This window comes from Dromaius novaehollandiae, chromosome 6 (assembly GCF_036370855.1).
Source record: "Dromaius novaehollandiae isolate bDroNov1 chromosome 6, bDroNov1.hap1, whole genome shotgun sequence".
Taxonomy (NCBI): Eukaryota; Metazoa; Chordata; class Aves; order Casuariiformes; family Dromaiidae; genus Dromaius; species Dromaius novaehollandiae.
Genome location: NC_088103.1, coordinates 45,676,970 through 45,702,561, shown reverse-complemented (window position 1 = coordinate 45,702,561; position 25,592 = coordinate 45,676,970). Strand labels below are relative to the sequence as shown.

Below are 25,592 nucleotides of genomic sequence, written 5' to 3'. Positions count from 1 at the left end.
ACCTCTTCTAAAATCTACTAGCATTTGAAGTTGTCTCAGTGAGAGAATCCGAATAAGATCTTAATAGCATAATCTCCATTCTGTTTATGCAAATGGGTAAATTGTTAAGTTTTCCCTCTGACTACAAGAACGGGTGAACTTGAAAGGCAGAAAGCACCTCCTTGGGCTAAATATTGTCGGGGTGGGCGAGAGGACCACACATCATACACTAGCCTTAAAGAAAACATCGTATCATTTCTTTGAGGATTATTTCTGAAGTGGGAAAATTGTTCAGTTTTCTTTAAAGAGCTCAGACTTGCTTAAAACTGTAAAGCTCTTAAAAATCCATAAATCCAAAGATACATTACGAACATAATTTCTGCAGTCTCCATTCTCACTCTCTACCTTGTAGAGTTAATGTAAATGTTATTGTCTTTCTAATTTTGAGGTGGAAATTAATTTGAAAGCAAGTTTATTTAAAACAAAACTTCAAGCAAATTAAAAAAAACACAACATAAAATCTATAACAAAGACCAAGGAAAGATTATAGTCATTCTCAAGAGTGTTTACCTTTCTGAACATCTCTATCAAGTACTTCATCAAATAACTTTTCTTGGACTGTGGGCGGTAAGTCTTCAATATCTGGAAAAGTGGAAAGCAAATACAAGAATCACTTAATTTTACCATAAAAAAAAAAAAGACACATTACAAGTTGGTGCTCAGGAGAACTAATGCAACAGCTTTCTCCCTACAATCCCTAATGCTTCCACTGAAAAGCTGCTGCTATTTTCAGATCTGTCATTTGTGACCCTAAGCTTCATAGAACACGCTGAAGTACAGCTACATCTCAAGCTGACTATCATACCTTTTATGAAGAGAGGATCAGAGCACGCTTAGGAAAAATGGACTTCTCTGAAGGAGAAAGGGAAGCAAAGACCTAATTTGGAGGGGTGGGGGGAGAGGGAGGATTTCACCACTGCTATATTTAAGACAGCTTCATTTCAAAGTAGTGGTTTTCCATCCTTCTGAAAGACTTCCTACCCTGCTGTGTCCCAGTGGACAAGTAGAGTTTACCAACAGCCTTATCCTTGTCCAAAACAACCCACTGTCTTAGTTACTGCTTGCAAACTTTGGAGAAATAGTTCAGAGAATCCTACTGTTCTGTGGGCCAGTTTGCAAGTTAGAAGACAGAAAATGAGAAAACTATTAAGTTATGATTGAGGAAAACATCAGTACTAACTATTCCAAAAGCTTTACAAATAGAAGCTGCAACTATAGATTTACCTTTAAAAGCATAAAAAATTGTGTAATGTGCAAAACTCTTGAGAACCCTGTATTTCATAATGCAATAAATACGGTTGCATGTTGTGAACCTCAAACATACCTACGCTAAGACAAATAGGGCAAAATACAGATCACTATGATACTTGCGCACATACACATTTAAGTAACTGGATTTTGAATGGATAAAGTAAGAATCTGAAAAGAAGATAGGCCTGCAACCACTTAGCTACTGTCAATGCCCACCGATTCAGTGTTCAACTTGGTATCTTTCTCAGCCCGAAAAAGCCTACCATAGAGCACTCTTTCAGCTCTTTGAGGTGCCACAGACACAACACTGGGCTGCCCCAGACAAACGTCAGAAGCGTGAGCCATGTTAAGGCTGGCTTCAGGGCAGCCGTGTTCAGACAGGCTGACACGGAAGCCGAAACTCCTGAGAGTGCAGCTGGTCTTTTCCGTTTGTGTCTACCACTGGGTGGTGGGGACGTCCTCAGCTGGATGGAGAGTGCAGCACTACCCAGAAGGGCTTCCAAACACAACCTGTGTGGGAGGGCAATCCTTGAACAGTGGTGCATACACACCGTTTGTTAAACCTGGACGGGGCTTTAGGTGATAGTCCAGAGACATGCAGATCTCATACTCCAGTGTGATATCTGCCATCCCTACTCAGATGTCTGATATCCTAGGGCTTCCAAAAATGGTACCGGACACCCACATTTAGGCACCTGAATTGCTCCTGAAGCGTCTCCTCGTTCGGTGTAAGCAGTTCTCTTTCCTTAAATTAAAACCGACTCAAGAGTAGCCAGCAATCAATTTAAAAGTTTTGTACTGCACACGTCTGTGCACTGGCTCTCTGGGAGGATCGTATTCAGTCAGGGCTCAATTTCTACTCGATCTTTCAAGCTACATTGTATAGGTAATATCTGACTATGAATGTGTGATCTACCATTCTTGGAAACGCTGACTTGGGACCAACCGCTGTTGATGAGAAGAAATGCTAGGTTGACTAGGTATGATAGAAGTAGAAATATATTAACAGTCTCAATGTACAGAAGTTTCAATTTCTATTTCTGGGCAGTCACAGAAGCCAAGTTCGGGTTCTCCTCCAGCTTTTGAGCATTGTTATTCCTTAATTAATAGTTACTACACATCAGATAACCTGCTTACTGATTTAAGAGGTGTCTTGAAAATAGTGAACAACCTCAATTCTGGTGACAGCAATTCACTTCTCACATGTGTTATGAAGCCACTGTATTGCCCCTTCTTCCCTCCCCTCCCCAAACAGAGACGCAAGCGTTATAGTCCCTAGACACTTGGTACACCCACACTGTCTGCTAACACACATGACCCTCAGAATAAGACTGAATAGCATCTCAAACAGATAATTGTAGATAAGTGGTAAATACTATATATATATATATGTATTTTTTTTAAGAGGAGAAGATGAGGTAACATTCAAGCAATGGGTTCCAAATACAATTCTCACGATGCTACCACTTCATAAAAAAAAAAACCCAACTTGCTAATTAGTGCAGTTTCCAGCTACACATTAAGTAACCTGGCTGCACACTGTCTTATCTCTGGTGGCATTTCTATTAAAGGGAACAGCTACTGAAGATTAAAAAAAATCCTCTAAAAACTTTTATTAATGGACAAACATTATACAGACATTTTCTTAGTCACAGAGTAATTCAAAAGTATTCAAGAAGTGCTACTGCTGTAACCAAGTGAAAAATGTAAAGTGTACTGGAAGAACAGCTCTGGGCCTCAAAGGAAAAGAATGAAAACTAGCATAGCTGTACAAAAATCTTAGAGTATAGAAGCATCCAGGCTCCAATCTTAACTTTAATACAGCCTTTCCTTAGAGCACAACATTTCTTCTTCAATTTCTTCATGTGTAAAGACGACAACACACGTTCACTTCACAAGAATGATGCATAGGTGGAAGTGTGCAAAAACTGAGTATTAATAAGCAAACACCAAACCCTAACCCTACACACACACCACTATCATCAGAAAGTCAAAGAGCACATCTAAAACTAGCAGGTCTCAACTAAGGTGACAAAGAAATCTTTCAACAGTAAGCCACATTTTACAATTACCTGCAGGTAACGTAAACGTTACAAGGTCAGTTAGAAAATAGCAAGCAAAGTCTCCCTTTCGTTGATGAAGAGATGCAGCGATTTCACGACGAATTTGTTCTGTAACCTCCGGACACACCATGGCAGGAATGCACTTCGCTGCATGTTGTGATACCTGTAACATAGCAGACTTACTGCACTCAGTATTATTTCTAGTTAAATATAAAGAATCAGGAGCAAGAGCAAAAAGGAAAAGTGGAGGCGGGGGGGTGAAGCCTCACACACATACAAGGGTTCACAGTATTCTGGTATAATCAGAACATGGCAGGATACTGGATAACAATAGAGAAATATCTCAAGAGTTACGAGTGAGCCTGGACTACATTTAATATATAGAACTTTATTACCACAGCACAACAGACAGTTTCTTATACAGAAACTTCCCAAAAACTATTAAGTTAAGATACTTAAATTCCTTACGCTTAAGAGTGGCACAAAAAGCACCAATACTAACCATATATAAAAATGGTTCTAAGAATTCATTAGTATTAATAAAGATGAAATTAATTAAGCCTTAGGATTGATATTAAATTTAAAAAATCAATAAATATTAATATGTATTTAAATAAATATAAGACCTTCTCCAGACTTCAGCTACATTTATCTTGCTTCAGTTACTCCACTGTTTCATTACTCAACCCTATGCATCCCACCATCCTTAGGTGCTTCTCCTTCTCAGGAATGCTACTTTCCTCAAAGCCTTCACAACTGCATTAAGTGTCAAAGGAGGGGAGGAGGTAGAATAAAAGCGTGCCTCAGATCAGGTGAGGAACTATAAGTTTGAGATGAAGAAAATCGTGAAAAAAAACTAACAAAATTAGTTACGGGCTTAATAAGAGGGAAAGATGAAACAGGACAAAGACCATCAGTAGTAAGACTCATCAGGCAAAAATACACCAGGAAACGGAACATGCAAAAGCAAAATGACTGCACAGAGGAACCAACCGGTCTGTGCAACACTAAAGGCGAGGGGAGAGGGAACAGTTTATTTGCAAAGCAAGAAATTTGCTCTTCCCCATAAGAGAAGCTCCAAAGACTCTCACGGAAGAAAGAAAATGGCAGTTCACTGCCAGGTAGACTTACTCATTTACAAGACTCAAAAATTTAAGCTGTCACTGACCTCAGTGTTTTGCTTCCGGGGCATTTCCTCTCCCCCACCCGAAGCACAGGAAGCCTCACAATAGCTTACTACCACTGCCAGTAGGGTCAGGCGCACGCCACGATTGCTCCGTTTAATGAGAAACCTGAACGTCCTCCAGACCACCACATGCATACATCTTAAAAATACTGTTTCTTAAGGAGAAACATCAACAGAACAAAGGCACAAAGCAGCAATTCACTTATCCTTCTAACAATATTGGTCTCTGTCTAAGAGCAAATAAAATTACACGTCACTGGCTGCAAACAGTGGCACAGTTACGTAAGATTCCTATTCAGTCTATGCAAGGGCCAGAGCAACTCACCTCTGTAAGCAAAATTGCTAGCATGTCTTGCCTCTGAAAGCGTATAGCCAGATGTACAAGCGTGTACCCAACATCAAAAGCAGAAGGGCGATTTAGCAGGCGTACTTCATCTGCAGTAAGCTGGCGCGCAATATCTCCTCCTGATGACTTGTAAGCCTCGACAGCAGCTAAATCACCTTCTACAACTCCTGAAGAAACAAAACACAGCATCATTTTAGCTAGCGAATGAACTGTTCTGGACCTTACTTAATACAGTTTGCCTCTATCTATTCTGACACAAACCTAATGTACAAAGGTCAACTGCATACCAAGCAACTTGCAAATAATTTTTTTTTTAAACGGAAGACTATGAAATACTTGCACTTACCTCACCTCCTAGATCACCTCCAATCCCCAAAATAGTTGGAAGATACAGAAGATTAAAAGCCAGCTATCACGTGGTGCTGGAGGCCCTTGATGAAATACCCAGCATAACGTACTCACTATCATTTTGTCTAATCAACAGTCACGAAGGCAAATCATTCATTCATACTACAGAGATTAGGCCTGATTATTACATCTTCCCTTGTAACTTGTTTTAAAAACAAACTCCTTCCAATTTTGATCACAGTTAGGAAATAAACTCATTCAAGATTTTTCAGAACAAAAAGATTATTTTTTTTTGAAGTATGGTTTAAAAGCCAGCATTGAAGGGAATAGAGGGCACGAGGTTTTTCCTCAGTTCACCATCTCTGCTATAAATCAAACATTTATCCAGACATCATCTAGGGTACTCTATTAAAACTAAATTAAAGAAAAGTCACACATACACACCACATCAACTTTGTGTTGCTTTACTTTTAAAGTGAGGAAGGGGAAAAAGAAATAAAAAAACCAATGTCTTCTAAAGTCTTCTGAAGTCTAATTATCAGAACACACCATCAACAAAAGGCTGAATCTGTTATCTTCAACCATATCCCTTCCCAAGCAAGGTTTCCTAAATTTAGAAATGCCATTTACTATAAAGATCTTATTTTAGATACATTCTTCATATGAGAACAGTGTAATGAATAATGAGCTGAAGAAACAGAAAAATGACCGTAAGCAAGCCATCTCTTATAGAGAAGCAAACAGAATAAATCTGATTCACAACTGAGAAGAAACCCTATTTGCAGCAGCCCCAGAACAGAAAAAGAGTAAGAATGCAGGATCAAAGCTGAGCAGGTAATGGTTTTCCCGTCATTCCAAAGCTTTGAAATTCAGTGATTTTCCTCAATCACATAAAGATGAAAAACCCTCTCCCACCATTTTTGCAGATAAGCCTCATTCCAACTCAGAACAGCCAACAGCTGAACAAGTTTTTACGTGGGACTCTAGAGGCTGTGATACTGAAAATGGAGGCTCAAGCCCATCCTTCAATTAATAATTTTACAAAAGGTGCAAAAAGATACATCAGAAGAGAAAGGGCAAAGTCTCCGGGCACTCACTCCAGTTCAACTTGTTTTGGTCTGGTGTTTTGAGTCTCAGTCCGGAACTGCCTAGTACCAGACCAGCGCCCTAACCACTGGGTTGCTGGTTATTCCAGCATATTGGGAAACATTCTTAGCTTGGCCAGAAAGTCTATTATTTTCCAATATAGAGCTTATAAAGCTTTCAGGGAAAAAAAACGGAGGGGAAAAAGATTATCGACGCAAGACATTTTTCTACAATGCTATCACCCCACTCAGTAAGCCTCTACGGAGTTAGGTTACTCATTTCAAGGGTGGTCAAAAGCAGACAAGTTCCTGAATATAAACTGAAAAGCAAGTTTCAGTCATATGACATCTATCAGTCTGACAAGCACCCAGAAGTTGCAACAGGCCAGGACAGAATGAAAGCAACACAGGAAGATCCTTCTTCTGGTTCTTCAAAAGCATTTCTCTAGCTTGACTGTGCAGGAAAACATTCCTGTTCCACTCCGGCATTAACACCTCACTCTGTTTAAGTACCTGCCTATGCATCCACCCAAGACAAATTAAAGAACTAACTAGTCAAAAGTTATGTCTGTCCATTTTAATTCTTATTTCAGAGGAGTTAAAACTTCACTGATGAAAAGTATTTTAAACAAGTAAAGAGCTGTTACTGATGGAGAAAACCTAGCTCAGCAAAGGGAAATGAAGACAACTGAGAAGTCTTTGGTGAGGGATTCACGTTCACTAAAATACACATCAAAGGAACACGATACAGGATCCCTGACCAACCTAGCTATGCTCCTGTTATGACATTTCACTGCAGAACTAAAACACACCATCAAAGCAAAAGGTACAGCATATACTGACAAAACTTATCCTTCACAAGATTGCCAAGTGTAACATTTTATTTGCACGCAACCACATTTTTATGCCACTGGTAAGGCACTACCCAGGCTGGTTACAATACATCATTCCAACCAAATGCAGCACTGACGCTTGTTTACAGATATACAGAGATATCAAGTCAGACACTATCCAATGACTTGTTTTCTTAAAATGAAAAAGAAAAACCTTGAGAGAACTGATTCTCTGATACTTTATGATCAAATTTGTATTATTTTTATGAATAAATACCTTTATAAAGGTATAGATTTTGACCACATCTATTGACAAGGAAAAAAGATTCCTGTTGTCATACTTGCCCATTCCACTGAACCATGCAATGACAAAAATACCAAAGACCACTCTAAAATTGGTAGGCAGTGATCCTGGCAATTCAAATATCCCAGGCTTATTTCAAAAAATCAAAGAATTAAACACTGCAAATATGACCTTTCAGCGACGGTTGATCAGTCCCAAATCATCATAAAAATCTGAGTCAGCCTGCCCTTCAAATACGCGTGACCCAGGACAGCCTTAAGTCAGTGCTCAGCCAGTTCGTATTTGTCACTGCTCCTCTATGCCGCCGCCCTCAGCTGCTAAGGCAGCTTACTACCACCCTGCTCTTAATAAAACCTCAGCAACGACTGATTTAAGACTGACACCGAGAGGCAATCACATGAGGTTCGGCAATGCCTCCAAACACCAACTACTATAAGCTGCAATAGGGATCAAAATCATTGACATCTGCTGTATACAGCACTGCCAGCTCCAGCAGTTTATTCGCGAGTCTTACAATGCTTGACATTCCTAAAAGCCCCCCGTCCTAGAATTACTAAAATCATTACATAAGCTTTCATTTAAAAAGTACACTTCTAAGCCTCACTGATGAAGTTTAAGCTAAAAAAAAGTAAATTTTAAAAATACGTATGTCAAAAATAGGCAAACTGTATATGCTTTCTAGGCCTTACTAAAAATGGAGCGTGCAAGTTAGGCATGGGGTTGGCAGCACTTTACCTAGCAGAAGTAAAGAGCAGTGATGGTTTGCTAACTGGCACATCGAGCTAGCACAGTTACAGTGCACGCACGGGGCTGGGGAAAACGTGTACATGTGCACACGCTGTATCTGGTGACTCTCTATTCCCTAAGTCAAACAGCCAGGTGACTATTTATGGGGGGCCAAGAGGGAGAAGAGCAGCAGCAAGCTTTTAGCACTGGTCCAGACAAATCCACGTCTAGACATACAGCGAGATGTCCTTAACCATTTTTACCTTTATGCTTTAACCATTTAAGCAAGTCTTAATATACAAACATAGCGCACAAGACCAAACCATACAGAGCTTGTTTTGCCTACGTTTTTGCACAGAGACAAATACAAGTCTATTTTCTTATGAGATGCTTACTCTTGCAAGCCTGCTGTACAATCTAATGTCTGGCACTAATTTGCACTAAAATATTGTGAGCAAAGTACCCAGAGCATCACTACTGCAGAGCTTATATTCAATAATTATTGCAAACGTCCTTGGTCCCTCTCACCCAGGGAAAGAAAAAAAAAAAAGTACAAACTTCTCTAATACCTGCTCTGCCAACTCTCTAGTCCATATTAGCAGATTCAAAAAAACAGGGAAAATTCCTGACTACTCCTCAGGTGCCAGACTGCTTACAGTGCCAGTTGGTATAATCCAAGGCTACAACGAAGGCCGAACAAAAACATAGTAGCTTCTGCAACAGGCAGATGGCCAAATCAGAAAAGATGGATCTTGACCCAAAACTCTAGGGTCAGTTAACCTGACTACACACAACTTCCATAAAAGCTGCCTGAAAATCTTAAATTCAGTATCACAGCTCCAAAATAAGCTCTTAATGTGCTTTTATTGACAAGAGGAGGCACATTCCTACAATGGCATTAATTTCTGTCAGATGATGATAGTCTCCAATTCATTAATTCTAGCTAAAAAAAGCTTAACAAAACACTATTTACAAGAAACACTGCAGAAATATTTACTGACGTTATAATTCACTACATCTCATAAAACACAAGTGCTTGATTACTTAAACAAGCAGCCTTTGAAACACGTTCTGATAAAGCGTGTGCCAGTTAGATTTTTCCCACTGACACCCACTGCATTCTTGCTGCTGCTAAAATGTCAGAAGGAAGAGTGGCATTTGCCTTAAGACTGTTCACACAACCCTCATGCGCGCTTAAGTAGCTAGGTCTCAGCATACCTGAGATTATTCGCAAGAGCTACATATATGGAAACAGACCCTTAAAATTCAATGTATACTTCTGACCTGCAGCAAGAATAAGTCTTGTTTAAAGTGGATTCCAGAAACGTTAGCTTGGTATTGCAACTCAAGAAATTGCTCTTTTTTTTAAACCCCTAAAAGAAGCAATTTTGCTTTGCTTAATGCACAAGTACAGGACTATAAACTGACATCTTTAGTGACATGACAATGCAAAATGAGGCATGTAAGTCAAAGGAAAATAAAAGCAAAAGTTAGTATTCTATGTTTACAGGTTCAGCTGTGCTCCCATTTGAATTCAGGCAATTCTGATTGAAATATTCTTTCACAGCACTGAGAGCCAAGGTTTCTTCTTCTCCTACTGAAGTCCCAACTCCTACAGATAGCACAGATCTGGAATACGCAATCTCAGTTTACATAAGAAGATACATGATAAAGAGATTAAGAAGGTATATTAAACAAAGACTGAAATAAAAAAATATATATGTTACCCAATAACAATTATTTATATCATTTTGATCCTGCATTTTCCTGACACAACTGTCAAACCCATCTTCTTCATTAGACATCCAAAGTTACATTTGCTAATAATATGCCTATAATTAGCCTAGTTGCTAAAACCAAAACACTTCAGCTGAGATGTTGTTTAATTTATTCTTTAATACATGCAGATATTCATAAGATTCAGCGCAGTAAAACAAACTAAGAAAACATCTGAGGGTTTAACAAGCATAGCTAGAGAGTAAATCCTGTCTGCCTTAATTGCACAGTGCCACCAGCTTCTAAGCAGCTAGGTGTAAAAGCAAGTGCCACAGCACATACTACAGCAGTGGTCTCTGGTGTCTGCCTGGGAGTGCTGGAGCGCACCGGCTAGCACAGCTCACAAATAAAACAGCAAGTTCTTCTGAACGGACTGCGAGTCAGCGCTGCCCCGCTGGGTCAGGACAGACGCCCCCAGCATATACAGTTCCTGACAGCAGCAAGGTTTAAATATACAGGCAGAGAGACCAAAAGAAGCAGATAAGGACAGTATTCACCCTCACTTCAACCACATCTGCTGTCAATTTAAAGGTTCCTCAGCAGTACCTCAGGTGACCATCAGGGAGGCACGAGCGAGCTCTTACACAGCGGCACAACGCAGGGGGTCAGGCAGGCGGCACTAACAGGTCTGCAGTAGGCTCCCGACCCTCGACAACTGCAGAAACGCTCCGCTATAAAAGACAGGTATGCAGTCCTGTGTATACTGCAGGGTAGGCGTTCACATTCAGACAGCCGCTCTACCCCCTCCATGCTTGTTGCTGATACCCACCCATCCAAGGCAGTGGTTTCATAGCTCCTACACACGGACCACAACTCCCGACGTAACAGCTTCGCTTATACTATGACCCGCACTTGAAAGAGGAAACAGAACAGATAATCGGAGACCTGTGGTCCTCAGTAAAGGTACTCCAGTTTCTCCCCTGGCCCTGAGCTCACCTGCAATCTTCTCAAAAGCAAACCCTAAACAGTCTCCTCTGCGTCCTCACTGCGTATAACCCAACTACACAACAGCAGCCTAAGGTATTTGCAGATACTAGCTATGCTTGGGTTAGTGCAGCCGCACGCTAATCCATGCCCAGAAAGATGATCTGTGGATGAAGGGTGCACTGCTAGACGGCAAGCAGCTGAGCGCAATTAAGCTGAAATGAAACAAAGGAAAAGAGAATGAATTTTCATAATATACCTGCTCAAATAAATACAACTTTTTGCTAAACTGCTGCAAGAGCGGGAACAAGCACCTTTGTTTAGATAATAACTAAGGAACAAACCACAAGTCCAAGTTTTTTTTTGTTTTTTTTGTTTTTTTGTATTTGAGGAGGTTGCAATGCTATAGTAAACAACGATGTGCTCTCACATTTGAGTGGACTAGGAGAGGAAATACTTTATCTTATGTATCTTAAGGAGGGAGCACAAAGGAGACATAGGGGACAATTATAATTGTTTCCTGAACTGTTTACTACTTTGTGTAAACGAACACAAATTTTCTCAGAAAAATATATATATATTTAAAATAGACGTAGAGGCAGACTCCTCAGTAACATCAGAAACACTGAATCCTACGTCTCTCTCCTCTGCTACTGCTACAATTGAGTGGTTTACACCACATACATTTACCAGAGATCGTAACATTGATATAGCAGCTGTGTATTTGGCATATACCTACCAGCAAGCGAGAGAAGGATCAACTGACCTCTTAAAACCGTAATTTGACATTTACTAATAATCTCACTATTTCTCTAGCTTAGAGAGCTCTGAGGAGCTGTCTCAGCAGAGCTCAGACCTCACTTGCCTCCAACTATTTATCTGGGGAATATAAGGTGATCATAAAACGTTTTATTATCAGTAACTACCACATTTTATCATTTTATGCACCAAAACATTCAGTGCAAGAAGCATTTCTCCTCTTTGTGGAAGAATTCCTTCACAAGCAAATATGAAGACTCCCATCAATTAATACAAAATTAAAGAGAAGGACTGTCTGAAAAAAAAACTTTATGAGCCTCTCTCAGCTTACTTCAGGACCTCCCTTCATAGTACTAGTACATAGTACCCAATTTGCAGCAGATCACTCAAGAGAAAGTCTTCTGCATATTAAATTTTTAAACTCCTTAAGCTCAGCAACTTGCATTAGCTTAAAAAATAACTTCCAAGACAACAAGTACTTTAAACTTGAAGCCATCTAGCATACGAGAGTCTGACTATGACACATTCTTTTTTTCCATGCAAACATCTCTTCTACCTACATATGGTCCATACTGCCTTGTAATATATTAGACACATGATAAGCAGCACAGATCTGTAGGAAAAAACATAGAAAGAGGTCCCCGCCCCTCTCTTCTCAGACATAGCCACCCCTTTAGTCATGTTAATGACAAACCAGTTGTTTGCAGTGTTGTACCCTAAAGGGAGGCAAGGAAAATGAAAAAGCAGGAATGTTTTTAAAGTTAATAACCAGAAGTGCTTCCAAGACAAAATTAAGTAACTAGTTCTAACTCGATGGTTATTCAACTATTTTTAGCATAAAAGAGCATTCAAGTGACGCAAGTAAAAATGTACTTCAGGCATTTAGATTTTCTACCAAGGAGAAAGGTATGCAGTTTTGCCTGTTCCAAAAGATATGCAACAACAGAGTTTTTCTTTTATATATATATGTGCATATACGTACATACATATATTATACATATGTACATATATACACACCTATATATACACGTGCACGTACACACGAATGTGAAATAGTAATGCCAGAATACATACGTTAGATACAGAACAAAGTTCAGCAAGATGTTTCTTACCCAGGCGAGAGCTGTAGGCTTACATCATCGTTACCTGGCAGAGCAGCTAATTACACCACGTCCTGCTTCCCTGTACTACCAACGACCGGAATGGGGGGGGGGGGGGGGGGTGTGGTGTGCAGACCATACAGCCGTACAGCTCACTCCAGGACCTCTCCTCCGCAATGTTTCCAGCAAGGTGCTGCTCGCCACCTTTAGCCAAGGCCACCGTGGCGGGTGATCACCTGCCAGGGACTAACTCGCACTAGCTGGCCTCGATTAGCTCAGCACAGAATGATGCAGCCTGACCTTTCTCCTCTCCAGCACTCGCTCCCGCTCCCTTACTACAGCGGCAGGGATCCAGAGCAAGCTTTAGCTGGGACACAGACGTGGTTAGGGAACTGGTCTGGGCTAACTGAAGTAGGAGGGAGGGTGGAGGGCAGGGGGCAAACAGCTAGGACAGCATCTCTGGGAGGTTGGGGTGGCAGTGCCAGCTGAAAGCGCTTTGCTGCGGCACGCCAGTCCCCCCAGGCTGCCTTTACTGCCAAGGAAGAGCCACGCGCCCGGCGAGGCACAGCGCGGGAGGGGGCCCCTCTGCCCACCGGCTGGGAAGCATTCTGGGACGCTACTCAGCAAACTCAATACCTAAATCAAGACGGAACAACTAGCCTTTCCCACAGCGTCTGTGAATGCCTGGGTAATACATTTGGCACTGTTTCAAAAAACTGAAGCGGGACAAGGACAGAGAAAAAAGCCTGTAACAGAGATAAAAGTAATTGACAAAGAAAAACTAAGCAGACACATATGTAGGCAAACTAGGAGGGAGCTAACAGTCCTTTTAAGGATGTACTGCAAAACCAGATTTATTACAGATTACTCTAAATATTTGGGATTTGTTTAAGAAACCCTCCTAGCTGTTTCTTTCGCGCTGCGAAGAAGAACGCGCACGCAGCTGATCGTGGAGCCACCACGCGCAGCGAGGAAGCCTGCCCCGCGATGCAGTCACCCCACTGACCTGAACAGAGAGAAGAGCTTTCTCTCCCGCAGCACCTAATACGCAGGGGCAGAGGAGAAAGGAAAAGCAGAAGAAATGCAATTTACTTTTAATCTGTGGGCTACGGTTCCAGCTCAGAGTTAAACACACAACTCCGCAGTGCCCTACAGCAAAGGCTCTCTGCTAGCACCGCTCGAAATCCTAGTCCTGGAAGCCCCAGGACCGGGGAAGCTGCAGCAAGCCCCAAGCGTCAGCCCCAGACAAACTCCAAATGCTAGAAAGGCGTTACAGCCACAAACATCGTCACATACCTACAGCCCTCCTCCTCTGTCGGTACAGCTTATGTCCTGAGCCAGTGTTAGGCAGGTGCTTCACCAGGCCCCAGAGCAGTACCGCTAACCCCCACAGCCACCAAACCTCTCCCTGGGTCTCTTTGGCATAGATACCATGAGTCACATAAAAGACAATGGATGTTAATTTTAAATATATATTAGGTTAACTCCCCACCACCAACAAAAAAGAAAAGTGAGGGTCACCTTAGATTTCACATTAACCTTGTATTAGACCAGCACAATAGAAAGCAGATGTCCTTGCAGAAACAGTTGGCAATTTCTCATAGTAACTCAAACTGGCATTTGTAGTAAGTCATGTTACTCATTAACCATGTTTACTGGACGTTTTGCATTGATTCTGATAAATTCTAACTAAAATTCATTGAATCACAGCTCTAAAATCTCATCCTTTTGAGAGTAGACCATTTACAGCATATAACCACTGCTGCAAAACCCAAGTCAATAACCAAAAATGGAGAATCTAAGTACATTTACTTGCAGAGGTTGGAAGGGGTAACGTCCTTAGGATTCTTTGGCAAGAATACCCTGCATCAAGGAAACTGCTCATGCCAAAATATAATAGTTCCATTCACCACATTTTGCACAACCTACAGTTGCACAGAATACAAGCCTTGATGGCACATTTAATAAATGAGTTGCATAGAGCATTAATGAACGTTTCCAAGAAGAGTCAAAAGCCACACATGCACATGATTTTCTACATCCAGACAAACAAGATACATGTCTGTCTTCACATTTTGCCTAAGAACAAGCATGGAATAAAAGTAGTCTGATAATTTAATGTGAAGCTTCATAAAAACAGTTAAAAATCTAGTAAAAAAGAATTCTATAAGAGAACTGAGATGAGAAGAGGGAGTTCAGCTAAACAACTGGTCTAAAGCATCCTGATCAAACGCTCACCTTGGTACTTTCCAAAAGACATCATCTTCTAAGACATTTTCTTTTCTCTTAAGAAGGCACAGCTGGCCTGTCAAGAATAACTCCTACTCTTGCTCCTCTTAATCTGTGTAATTTCAGTGAAAGCTATACTTTGTACATGCAAAAAGCTTGCACTAATGCATCTCTCCCATGGAAGACAGACAGCAAATGGACCCTCCAAAACTGGTCTGGCTTAAGCTTAGAGGTACACAGTCTGAAGTTACCAAATCTTAAACTATCGCTTGTCAGCTGAACTATGCTAACACTACAAACCCACTCTATCAATTTTCAGACTTACCTGGTAATTCACAAGAACCTGCTTTATTTTGTAATTGTGTGTGACCAAAAACTTACAAGTGATCAGGCTGACTAACGATTTACAAGGGCTCCAGCTGGCTAACAAATACAAAGCTACTAAGTCACAGTAACTGGGTTGCTTTCATTGCGAGACCACATGCTTCAGGCAAAACGGTTCAATCAAAAGTTCAGCTGTTTAAAGCATGGCATACTAAGACAACAGAAAAACTAGCAGAAGTTTGGCTTATTGCTTTTAAATTTTGTGGTTAAACTGGTATACCTTTCCAATCTAGACAGGCCCTGCATAACGCTGAGACTTGACCACAAAAGAAGCTGTGAAGTTTTAATCAGTCTTCCCGAGAAAGTTTTTCCCATCAGAAAGAATATTGGGGGGGGCGGGACCACTGATGTGCAAAATAAAATTCTGAAGCAAAGCATTAACTAATAGCCTTGGTGTTTTTGTTTTTAGTCAAAAAGTTAAAGTGTAGCAAGTTTTTAAGTTACAGAAAGAAATCCATGAAATCTATGAAAATTCAGCACATGCAACTCAATTTTCATTCTGGCTTTCTCATTAAATATCTTAACAGGATACCTTCAAAGTATTTTCATTTTAAATTAACCACGCTGTCTCACAACTTTTATGAACATAGTCTTCTGAAGGTCACATGCAGTTTTATAATCTCAAGCAACATTGAACACTTGCAAAACCAATGTTCCAAAATATAAACTGCAACCATTCCCACATAGATTAAACATGAAACGTGACACACTTCAAAGTGCTATGGAACAGTCCAACATTTTTTTCACTCTTCAAGAAGCAGAGGAAAAAAACCTCAAGTATTTTATACAATTGTTATTAGAATGCAAGATAGACATCTGAGAGGCACAGGAATGACCTCCAAAGATTGATCTTGAGTATTCAGTAACTTACAGAATAACATATACTATTTCAATTGCTTCATTTCAGAAAGAAAAAGCACTATATATCTGCTAGGAGGGAAAGAGCTGAAGGCACCAGGAAACATCAAGGAATCTAGCTGTTTTCAAGAGAAAAATTTCTTTGTCTGAAGCTATATACCCAACGCAAAAATAAAATGGAATACTTATTAGCTCAGAAAACCCAAATCCTGGATAGCCAACAGCATTTACACCTGATCAAATATATTAAACAAAACAGCTCCACAAATGAGGTTTTCAGTAATAACCATGTCAAACAAAGTGACTTCACAAAACATCAAGGAATAGCATGAGACATACCAGGAATGTTAGAGTTTCAAATGAAGTTGTCCTACGCTAAAAATAGTTGTATGTTTCAAGTGTTTAACCTGCTTGAATGCTAGGGCACAAGATATCTTCTTCTGGGAAGTTACACCACAAAAGTTAACTCACAAGGTCAATAACTGGAGAAAACCCTGCTCTCACACGTCTCTGTTCTTTAACAGCATTGGGACAGTTACCAGAATTTCCTTAGGAAAGCACTAAAACACAAAACAAAATTGGTATTTGAACTTTTTGAATTAGTTGACTACAAAAATACTTTCAGAAAGCCTGTAAACATTTACAACACAGTATCTGTATTAATACATTATTACTTTCAAGGTCAGTATTACACACGCAGTTTCTTGGAGCTACATATTTTTGTGTTATTTTTAACATCTGACAGAGCATCTTGTACTGTTATAAGCTCTACACTGTTTACAAATACTCCCAAGCTGCAGCTGCTGATTCTACTAGCATATCTTACCATAGTAAAGAGAAGAGTAACCTTAATATCCAGTAACAGCATTTTTTACACTTCTATATGCAGTAAATTGTTTTGCAGATTGGTTTTGTAGTTTTCCAACTTTTGGGCTACACAGCACAACAGAATCTGTTTACAAGGAAATCCATTCCTATAAAAGGTCAAAAGAACCCAAGCACATTTGCTGCTGAAGAGAAGGCACAGGTCCAATCCTGTTCAGTTAATAGATGAACTCTGCACTCTCACTGAGCCGGTGCTATTTCAGAAACTTCCACATTTGGTTCACTTTTTAAAAATTAAAATGTGGGGAAAAAAAAATCTGTTTCAAACACAAATTTCAAGTTTCTGTTTACATTCCTCATCCTCCCATAATATCTAACCATAGGCACTAACAGTATAGCAGCAACAAACAACTTACCAACACAAGCATTTAAAAACAGCCAGTCAGTCTTTTTCATTCTATTTTTTATTTGCTTTAGTTTTTTGAAGTCAACTTCAAGTTCTTCCTTGCTGCCAACAGCTCCAGCCAATTCAATTCTTTGGAAGTCCATTTTTACATCAGATTCACGTTTGGTTGTAGGTGGAGATCTTCTTTGGCTATTACCACTACTACAGCTTCCTCTCCATCGAGCTCTGTCTTGCTCATTTATGATCGAAGAAGCCTCTTCTGTGTCTGCCAGTTCTATTGCTTCTATGTTGTTAGGTCTGGGATGATCGCATACGACACATTTTCTGGCCTTTGCCCAGTTTTCATATGTACAAACAGAACAAGTCCAATGCTGAGCCCTTGTGTTCAGTTTATTTCTGTCATTGTATTCCTCACATGGATCAACAGAAAAAGGAATCGGTCTTGAACCTGATCCTGAAGACTGAGGAGATTCTGTGGGACTCCTGGTCCTGCGCTGAGACAAGCACTGAGTACATCTGATCGCTCTTGGCCAGTTCAAGTATGTGCACATGTGGCATGACCATTTATTTGCACTTTCCATACTGTAAGATGATTTAACCCTTGGTCTTGCACTAGAATCTGGACATATCAAAGGACTACTCCCTCCTTCAGTGCTCGTAGGATCCCAGTCTCTACCAATATCACTTGAACCACTTTTAAATGGATCTTCTGTGATAATTGTTCCACTAGGTCTCTGAGCACGGCACATAGTACATTTGATTGCAGATGGCCAATTTTCATATGTACAATACTCACAAGCCCATTTAATTCCACGTTCTGTCATCGTGCACTTCTTGAAATGAACTGCGTCAGGCAGAAAGCTAAGTAATCAAAATACATCGTTAGTACACAATGACTGCAAAGAATCTCCATTTCTTAAAAAAAAAATCTCGTAAATTAGATGTAACTCAACTGATACATATTACAAAGAATATGAATATACTATTAGGACACTATTAGGACACGGTGGGGGTATGAACAGGACACAAGACTTAAGCTAAATGACTTACGATCAAGCTGCTTTCCATACACTGCACTTTTAAATGCAGAATTCAGGATTTCCCAAGGTAGAAATGAAAGGAAACTAGGCCCTACATTTCAGGTAATCCTTAAGTTTGAACAGAGGCTTCAAAATAAAATTCAGAAGACAGACATACATTAAGCGCCGAGAATACCGGAAGAGAGACCAATGAGGCTGCAGAAACAAGTCACAAGTATTAAGCTACTGAAACAAAACTCTACATGAATACAACAGTACAGGAAAAGGAACACAAGCCCTAACATCTCTTTTGCAAGATCTCTTTGCCACTCCAGGGAAGGAGCAAATCAAGTAGGTATTTATACAAGAAGTAAGCAGTTCTTTTAGAGAAGGTAAAAGCGATCACATAACTTGCATACGTTTGAAAATTTTACACGTGTGCTTAACCAAGATTATGCCTCAACTGGACATCAATCATAAAATTAGTATGTGGTTAAAGTAACACCAAACAACAAGCACAAGCTAAGTCTGTTGATAAGTAGTGCTTTTATTCCACAATCTAGATTTGAGCCCAGTTCCAACTCACTTTTTCTCTAATGAAGAAGAGATTCCGTCTTCATGCTGGCTCAGACCTTTTCCTCAGATTGCCAGGTACGAAGGATGAGACTAAGCAGATAACTATTCCTGTAAACAAAAGGAAAACAGATTCATTATACGTTTCCTACTGGACCTGAGTAACCAGAAAGTTAATTATTAAATGCCACACCTATTCTGATCCCAATTTATTTGTTTAAAGTCAGTCATGACCTCTTGAGACTAACATATACACTGTTAAAAATGAAATCAATATTTAAAAGGGACCAACCACTATACAAGTGATAAGTCACTCTGCTAAAGTAGAAGAATTAGATCCAAACAATTCTGAATTCATACCACAAAATCTATAAACAGTTTTATCTGAATGTAAAACTTAGGATGGGGAAGGACAAAAGGCTATATGATTTCACGGTTTGCATGGAGAGGATAATAGCAGGAAGGGATGAGACAGGTAAATAAAGGATATACAGGAAAATGTACATAGTCTATTTCCTCCCTTACTGCAAATTGCTGCTCACCATATAAGACTCTTATACGTGCTATTTTCAAACATACAAAACTGTCTAAAATACATACTTTTCATGTCAGCTGACTGACAGTTCTTGCATTCACTATAATGTAACTCTTTTGGTTAACAATAACACCCAGAGACTAGTGAACAAGAACTCAACAGAAGAGTTACATAACAGGATTAAATTCAAACTCTAGAAACATCAGACTAAAAGTTAGTTGATACCTGTTCTCCAAGTAGGAAATCATTTATGAGTTTGTACATTCTTCACTGAAATACCTTCACATACACCTTGATCTACCAAGGCACAGTTACACATCCATTTTAATTTGCCAAAATCCAGGCTGTCATGGAAAGGCACAGTGGTCCTCTCTTCCCAAGCCCTTATTCATGCCTACTGTCTCCCATTTGTGGACTCCAGCATGCTGTACAGTTTTTCCAACAGCTCAACTCTGATCTATTTACCAGATCAGGTGGCTGCATGAATGAGGGGCTATCACATGGCCAGGACAGAGGAGAGGGCAGGACTATCCTTTTCAGTAGCAGTCCCTATTTATGCTGCGTGAAAGCTGACGAGTTATTGGGAACACAAACAGCATTCTCATGGCTCAGGTTCTGACTGCTTGTTTGAACAGTCTGGAGAGCACTTCACTCCCACCTCCAGGTTATAAAGCTGTGTCAGACGGAAGAATGTGCTGAGACGGCAATTAGACTTCCTATAGCTTCCTCTCCACCCTCTGCTCATAAAAGTCCATGTCCAATGGGTTAAAAAAAGCTAGCACTCCCATATCTGTAATAAAATACGAAAAAAAAATACATATACAGGAATGAAATTAACTAAATTCTCCTTAATGCCATTTCTTTAAAGGCGACTTTTCAGAAACTTGGGAAATAAACAGCTTCGCTACTCCAAAAAGTAAGTGAAGCTTTACCAAATCTGTTAGTATACTTTTATACTATATATATATATATATATATATATAAAAAATATATATAATACATATCCTTGATGCTTGATTTGTCTATTCCATTTAGTCAAAGGTTTCTTTCCAGTTCCCCAAATAACTTTTACATGACTTCAACTTTTCTTAAATGAGCTTGCTCTTTGCAGTAACAGTAAAGCTCTGAGATATTTGTTTTCTAGTTATGAACTTAAGACAATTAAAATGCTTCTAAGGAAAGAGAATGAAGACACACACATGATCAGCGAATCTGTCAACTGCCACCAACAGAACTGTGAAGAACAGTTTCACCTATACTACACACGGAGAGAGGAAAATAAAATAAAGAAAAAACAGGAAGTTGCTGTTCCAGTAGTTCTGTATCCAATACAAGTTTGAGAACAATTTCTACCTGATCAGAAGGTGGTATGTTTTGAGCAGATTATTCTTTCAATCTCAACTATCCGATCAGCACACAATACGTGAAGCAGCCCGAGACGGCTCTTTAACTGTAAGAAGTCTCATCTGCCCCACTTTGGGAATAGCTGTAATGCTTTAAGGCATTTAAGGCATCACAAACAAATCCCAGCTCACATTTGGGATTTGTGGCAGGGGGAAAAAGAACAAAGCATCATGTGTTTTACTGACACGAAGTCTGGGAAGAGACTGCCACTCAAGGTGAAAAGTGGGCGGTTGCAAAAATGATCTAAACAAGCACTGAGATATTAGCTAAGAAATTAAATAGCACTGTACATACCGTGTTACAGAAAAGTTTTTATACATATCATGAGACTAGTTTTCAGCTGCAATTACTCTCTGCACCCCTTAAAAAGCTAGATGTTTTCAGACATCATTCTTAGAGGGGCTGAGCATCTGCAGCTTGAAAAGCCTCCATTTGAGATACAAGCTCACCACCTCCAAACATGAGGCCTTCAGTTATTATGAAGTAAAGGACATACAAAGGCTTACGTAGAACAACGCAGTTTCTAAGTGTGAATTAAAGTCATTTTTTTATACCAAAAAATTACTTCAGAGTCATGTATAACTTGTTCTTCCAGGACTGGAAACAAATGCTGGTAATCTTCCTGAATCAAAAAAGTTACCCAAAAGCTTTCAAAATATTTCAAAGTTTCTTTTGCAGTTTAAAAGCCTTTAGCTTTTCCAGATGTAGTTTATCAGTAACACTGGAGTAAAACTGGTCCACCAGAGGTTTGCCTGAGAACTGCAAGCACTAGCTGTGTATTTCCATAAGAACAGTTTAATTGGGTGATAAGTAATTAATGCATTACTCTGAATACGCAATTCAATGAGTCTGTTCAACAAAATGTGCAATCCTAATGATAAAGACAAAATAGAGGCTTCCTCCCCTTCGTTAGCTCTGCTGATGCCCTCTACAGCACAGCTAGAAGAGGGTACTTTTATTACCTTTCTTTCAGAATTATTTCTTTAACAGTAGGTTAAATCAGCTGTTATTTTAGACTCCTCACAGCAGAGAAGTTGAATCCTATAGCGTCTCCTCTCACAGACAAATAGCACGAAGCGACTCTGAGGTCAGCAAAGAAGACATATGTTTGAATGTCCAAAGCATGAAATTAAAACCTACAAGGCTTCAAATAAATTCTAACTGATCAGTGTATACAGTGTGTTAAATACCTTCCAGGCAGACTAGCAGAGTAACTCAGCACACTAAAGAGAAGCATATATTACATTCTTATGCATCACAAAGAAAGTTGCCGCAATATTCCAGCATTAACAAATGACATTTTATTAAATAAAACAAACCAACAGAAGGTAATCTATAAGAAATAATCAGAATTTTTTGTTTTACTTTGTTTCAGCTTGCATGACTGTTGTTTTTAGCTGCATGGGAACATCCTAAATGGCACACAGAAATAGGGAAGAAACAATGAAGTCTTCAAATAACATTTTTGCAACAGGATGGAACTATATTCCCCTCCATGCAAGTCAATTATTCACTGCCACCAGAAGTTAATTTTTCCCTTGGCTCAAACAACAAATGCTGTGGAATTTCCTTCTCTTTTTAATGGTCAAGCCCTTCCCAATTAACAGGGCACCAGCTGATCTAGACCAGTCTGCACTAAGGATTTTTCCTGGGCTGGTTATGTCAGAAGCACATTCGCTGGCAGAAACTTTGCAAAATCATACTGATCAAATCAGCTTTCCCATCTGAATCTGTTTTGCTTATGTGCAACGATTTTCAAACAAAGCTAACTTTGCTTTTGTACTTACACCCAAATTAGGAAACTTCAGTGGTCTAATACACCTGTAAAGGTGGATACACCTGTAAAAGTTTAGGTATCACCTTAACCTTCAGCAAGACTTCCCAGGGAAAAAGAGAGCTCTCCCCCTTGATGTGGCTGCCTCTAAGAGTTTGCTCCAAAAAGCAAAGAACAGCTGTTTATTTTTACTTTAAAACACTGCAAAGCAACTCTTCAGAGAAAGAACTGAAGAAAATAAGCAGTGATAGTGTTTCCGTTTTATTAGAAGTATCTATTAACTCAACAGTTTGAGGGTAAAAGTAAAATCTTTTGCACTTCTGACCACGCAAAGGAGTGGAAAGAAACACGACTGCAAGTCAAAGCAAGAGATCAAACAACAGCACTTCCACAGACAGCAATCGCAAATATACCGCAATTCATAATATGTTAGATGCACGACTACTAAACAAAAAATCTCAGTCCAATGCTGTAGTTTTTCATTAAGAGCTGGATACGTTGCTGCAAAGTTTATAAATACACGTTAATATGTAGATGGACATAGAGCTTTTTAAGAAAAACTGCCTATGACTAACATTGCATAATTCGACAAATTTTCTGAAGTGTTCCCGCTTGTGTATCTCTGCCTCAAGTTCTCTTTTGGTTGTAAAAAACAATTAGTATATTTCTTAGAAAATTAAAGCTCATTTACATACAAATAAGCTTTTTACATCTGTCAAAAAAAAAGCTGTGAGCAGCAAAAAATTTCAGATTTTAGAAGTTAAAAATCACACATTCAGGTTATCTTCTCGCATGATTATGTCTGAATTCAGACAGTTTTAGCTGGTTTTTCGCTCCGTGAAATTACAGAGTTGTCTTTTAGAAAAGATGCACAAAGTGTAGGTGAGTCAATTTTTTTTTCTTTACAGTGAGAAATAAAGCAATAATTCCGATTTCACTGTTTCCACACGATTTATAAGTACTGCCACTATCCAGCTTTGTTTCTGACTCTATCCTTGATACCTTTTAAATAAAAGATTTTGCTAATTTGCTTACATAGCCAGTAGGAAGGTCTAAAGAATAACAGTCGTACACAAGCTTATAGGTTTAAAAAAAAAAAAAAAGCCAATTTGCTTCTTTTTCAAACTTGAAAATTCACCAAAAAACTCCTTAAATATTCCTTAGATAAAAAATATTGTTATTTAGTTGGTCTCATAAATTCACTTCTGTTATCTGGGTTCAAGAATCCCTGTGACATACCACACTTACCACACTGTTAATACAATTTTTAAAATTACACTTTGAAAGAAGCTATTTAAAAGGTATTGCCAAGTATCAAGGAATTGATTTTCACATAAAATTGCCTTGGCTAATTTCCTAAGGTGCAATTTTATTGACGTTTTCCCTTAACTTACTATTTACTCTTATACTCTGATTTTCCCACCATTCCAGCTCCATCTGTCTTGGAAGATTAGCAAAATAGCTTTGTCAAGAGCTAATTCAGCATGAATCTCAACAGGTCGGTATATTAAAAGCATAAAACCTGAACCGAAGCTTCCCTGCTTTAAATGGAACAAACAGTAGGTCCCGTTGTCGTCTCTGCTGCCCTTGTCAGCGAGATAACCAAATCAGATCAGCGCTGAATCGGGAAGCTTACCAATCAAGGCAATAACTAAATATTAGAATAAAGAACGGAAGGATTACCGCAAAGCCACAAATGTAGAAGCATTTTCTATATTAGTCTGAATGTACTGGAGAAAGGAATTTAACAAGGCAGCATAGTCTGTTTTGACTGTTAGGACAGTTCTTTAAAAGTGAAAGAATATTAACCCAAACAGACTGGCAAAAAGGAGAACATGTGCTATCATCTTCGGAAAAGATCAGTTAAACCTTCCTCTGCAGCCTGCTCAATAAGATTTTTTTTCTTGAAGACATAATATTTTGCTTACAAAATTTTTATTGCTTCAAGAAGACTAGCTGGCTATTTGCAGTATAGAGAGGAGGAGCTGCTTTCAGACTGCCCCTACCCTTACAGAAAGCAGAAACCCCTTTATTATGTAACAGGCAGATAATGCCAGAAGCGCGTTAGGAGATAGAGGCTTTTGGCAAACTACTTTATCCCTTCCATCCTCATCCCAGTAAGAGCACAGCTCTCCAGACACACAAGTATCTTTGTCCTTCCAAGCGGCAGAACCGTAAGTTTGCTCTCAAGAGGGTAACAGGAAGAATGCTGCTGCCTTAAGAGAGGCATCACCAAGTAAAAATTGGCCCAAATCTCAATTCTGTGGGAAAAGACCAAAAACACTGCTATGTAAATCTACACGATAATATCAATGGGTGCATAAGAAATAAAAAAAAGAAACGTTTTAGTTATAACAGAGTAACTAGTAACAATCTAGTATAATAAAAATTTAATTTACATTTTTATTCAGTTTTGATAGTCTAGGTTATCAACAAATATTCTACAGACTGCAGATTTTAAATGACCTGCTTCATCACATACAACTTTTCATCTATTCCTGTAAGTGGACACTTAGCTAAAATTCAACAGATTTTATCTTTTCCCAAAATTGGCCACAAGAAATGCCGATCTCTTCAACCAAAAAAATCCAAGGAAGTAAGTAGTAACTTTTAGAAGATGCTCAGGTTTAGAACTCTGTTCACTGGGTGAATTCTGACCATAAGCTTCATTTAGCTACAGTTAATCAAAAATTGCTTTCATTTTGAAGTGAGATACTAATCCATAAATCAAAGCATCTTAAATCAAATCTACTTTACTAGAGATTTACTACATTCAGAAAAATATGCTGATTTGGCTTTCAGTTTTCTTTTCAATACTCTATTCACATTTCTAGTGCAATTGCTA

The 25,592-nt window shown here is 39.2% G+C and overlaps 1 protein-coding gene across 5 annotated transcripts in view; it reads right to left on the bottom strand.

Annotated features, from left to right (window-relative positions):
* ZRANB1 (zinc finger RANBP2-type containing 1) overlaps positions 1–25,592 on the bottom strand; it is a 48,243-nt gene that overhangs the window by 14,552 nt on the left and 8,099 nt on the right. For 3 of the 5 annotated variants that reach the window (XM_064514362.1, XM_026115908.2, XM_026115912.2), the window contains 5 exons: positions 19,048–19,145; positions 17,453–18,303; positions 4,865–5,052; positions 3,363–3,516; positions 550–621 (listed from right to left, as the gene is read on the bottom strand). In XM_064514362.1, the coding sequence (XP_064370432.1) occupies positions 550–621; positions 3,363–3,516; positions 4,865–5,052; positions 17,453–18,266 (1,228 nt within the window). In that variant the 5' untranslated portion in view covers positions 18,267–18,303; positions 19,048–19,145. Of the gene's footprint in view, positions 1–549; positions 622–3,362; positions 3,517–4,864; positions 5,053–17,452; positions 18,304–19,047; positions 19,146–19,794; positions 19,815–20,227; positions 20,312–25,592 lie in introns of those variants that run through there. The other 2 variants (XM_026115910.2, XM_064514363.1) reach the window with 2 other exon arrangements.